Source organism: Portunus trituberculatus, chromosome 47, assembly GCF_017591435.1.
Source record: "Portunus trituberculatus isolate SZX2019 chromosome 47, ASM1759143v1, whole genome shotgun sequence".
Classification (NCBI taxonomy): domain Eukaryota; kingdom Metazoa; phylum Arthropoda; class Malacostraca; order Decapoda; family Portunidae; genus Portunus; species Portunus trituberculatus.
The window spans coordinates 18,004,754-18,007,253 of record NC_059301.1 but is presented as its reverse complement, the minus strand read 5'-3'; the positions used below and the strand labels follow the sequence as shown (position 1 = coordinate 18,007,253).

The window sequence follows — 2,500 nt, the reverse complement described above, 5'->3', positions numbered from 1 at the left end:
ATTATTATTACTATTATTATTATTATTATTATTATTATTATTATTATTATTATTATTATTATTATTATTATTATTATTATTATTATTATTATTATTATTATTATTATTATTATTATTATTATTATTATTATTATTATTATTATTATTATTATTATTATTATTATTATTATTATTATTAATTATTATTATTATTATTATTATTATTATTATTACTATTATCATTATTATTATTATCATTATTATTATTATTATTATTATTATTATTATTATTATTATTATTATTACTTTCATCTTTATTATTATCATCATTATTCATTTTCTATATTTATCTAATTTTCTTTCCATTTCATTTATGGGTGAAGGATCACAGATCACTGTACAAGAACAGTTCCTCCTTTCCAGGGAAATGTGTGGTAATATTGGCCTGCCATGCTGCTGTACCAGCCACCCATACAACAGCACTTACCCTGAGACACACCGCCTGTAGCCGATGCACATCGAGGCCCCTGGAGCCACCAACCACATGGGATGACATGCGGGATTCGGCCAGGATATGCTGCAAGTTCCAAGCAAGGAGTCTGAAGATGGCCCTGAAGAGAGAAGATGTTACCAAGATGTTGAACATCACTAATCCCGAATGCACAACATCCACCACGCTGCTCATGTCCGTCACGAAGTTAATGACGGAGACATTCAAAATGACAAGAGCCATCATATTGATCACTGTACTGGGATCACGTAACACTCGTGGGCGCCGCTCCTGAAGACCTGTCAGGTAATAGTCTATGTCCTCCAGATGGTTGAGCAGTCTGGCCAGGCGGCGGCTCCTAGCGACTACCACGATGCAGTAAAAGCAAGTAGTCACGGCGTAAGAGAGGTTAGTTATATCAAGCAAAATCGAGCCTTTACAATATTGGAATCCTAAGAATCTGACAGCATCCAAGGATAAAATACAGAGGTTTAATATCGCCGCCCATATGGCCAGCGGCGGGGAGATGCGCTCTAAGGGGGGCGAATGAGTCTTGTCTCGAGTGTGGTACAGATTTCCCCCCACCACCATCGCCACGAGTAAAGGCCGCAATCCCCCAACCTGACTGCACACTTTAGCCTTTGCTTGCACCTTGTCCATCGTGCGTCACGCGTTGATGCCGCTGTAAAACAGGAGACGGTGGTATCAGCAACACTTCCTGTATGGACACACACACACACACACACACACACACACACACACACACACACACACACACACACACACACACACACACACACACACACACACACACACACACGGCCCGGTAGCTCAGTGGTTAGAGCGCTGGCTTAACAAGCCAGAGGACTGGGGTTTGATTCCCCGGCCGGGTGGAGATATTTGGGTGTGTCTCCTTTCACGTGTAGCCCCTGTTCACCTAGCAGTGAGTAGGTACGGAATGTAAATCGAGGAGTTGTTACTTTGTTGTCCCGGTGTGTGGTGTGTGCCTGGTCTCAGGCCTATCCCAAGATCGGAAATAATGAGCTCTGAGCTCGTTCCGTAGGGTAACGTCTGGCTGTCTCGTCAGAGACTGCAGCAGATCAAACAGTGAATTACACTGCGTAGTGCAGTGGTTAGCACGCTCGACTCACAATCGAGAGAGTCGGGTTCGAGTCCCGGGAAGCGGCGAGGCAAATCGGCAAGCCTCTTAATGTGTGACCCCTGTTCACCTAGCAGTAAATAGGTACGGAATGTAACTCGAGGGGTTGTGGCCTCGCTTTCCCGGAGTGTGATGGGGTCTCAGTCCTACCCGAAGATCGGTCTATGAGCTCTGAGCTCGCTCCGTAATGGGAAGACTGTCTGGGTGGCCAGAAGGCGACCGAAGTGAATTACACACACAAACACGTGTGTGTTTAAATCATAGGTCGCTGCCAATGAGGGATGATTGTTCATACATGACTGAATCGATAATGAGTTTTAATGTCTACTACTTTGCCAATTTGCAACTTTTTTTTTTTTTTTTTTTTTTACATACGTAGAGTTTCCGACTCGTAAACGGCGCCTAGCAGCTACAGAAAGCAGTCGCAAATCAAGACCAAAATGTTGGTCTTGCTAGTCGCTTTGCGATTTTATTTACGTCGTGACGTCACGGAGCAAGCTTTGAAAATGTGTTATCTAGAGATAGAAAAGAAGATGTTAGAGTTGGTGAAGGAAAAAAAAACATATCTGGGACCCCAGAAATTAGTTATACAGAAAAAAAAAAAAAAACGCGCAAATCGTCGTTCGACGAAATAACTGGCACTCTACAAGAGCTGTTTCCCTCAATGCAGGGTGTTGTTGGAGGGGAGGATTGAAGACTTGTCAGGATTTAATTTGATCGCAATTGTGCATAATCTTCTTAAGATAAACATTTTTCTTATGAGAAATGTAGGCTAATTTAGAGTGTAGTAGACACTCCTTTCTTTCCTTCTACTTAGCCAGGGACGTATTTCTGTTGATTCTTCCGGTACGCCAAAAGAAGAGCAACCACCG

At 42.1% G+C, this 2,500-nt stretch overlaps 1 protein-coding gene and 1 non-coding gene across 2 annotated transcripts in view; one reads left to right on the top strand and one right to left on the bottom strand.

Annotated features, from left to right (window-relative positions):
• The window catches only part of LOC123498159, a 3,129-nt gene extending 2,000 nt beyond the window's left edge, over nucleotides 1-1,129 (bottom strand). The window contains exon 1 of the mRNA XM_045245328.1: nucleotides 467-1,129. Within this exon, the coding sequence (XP_045101263.1) occupies nucleotides 467-1,129 (663 nt within the window). The remainder of the gene's footprint in view (nucleotides 1-466) is intronic.
• A 160-nt stretch (nucleotides 1,130-1,289) lies between these two features.
• Nucleotides 1,290-1,363, top strand: Trnav-aac. The gene has a single exon. It is a non-coding gene; the product is annotated as a tRNA-Val (tRNA).
• Nucleotides 1,364-2,500: the final 1,137 nt, after the last annotated feature.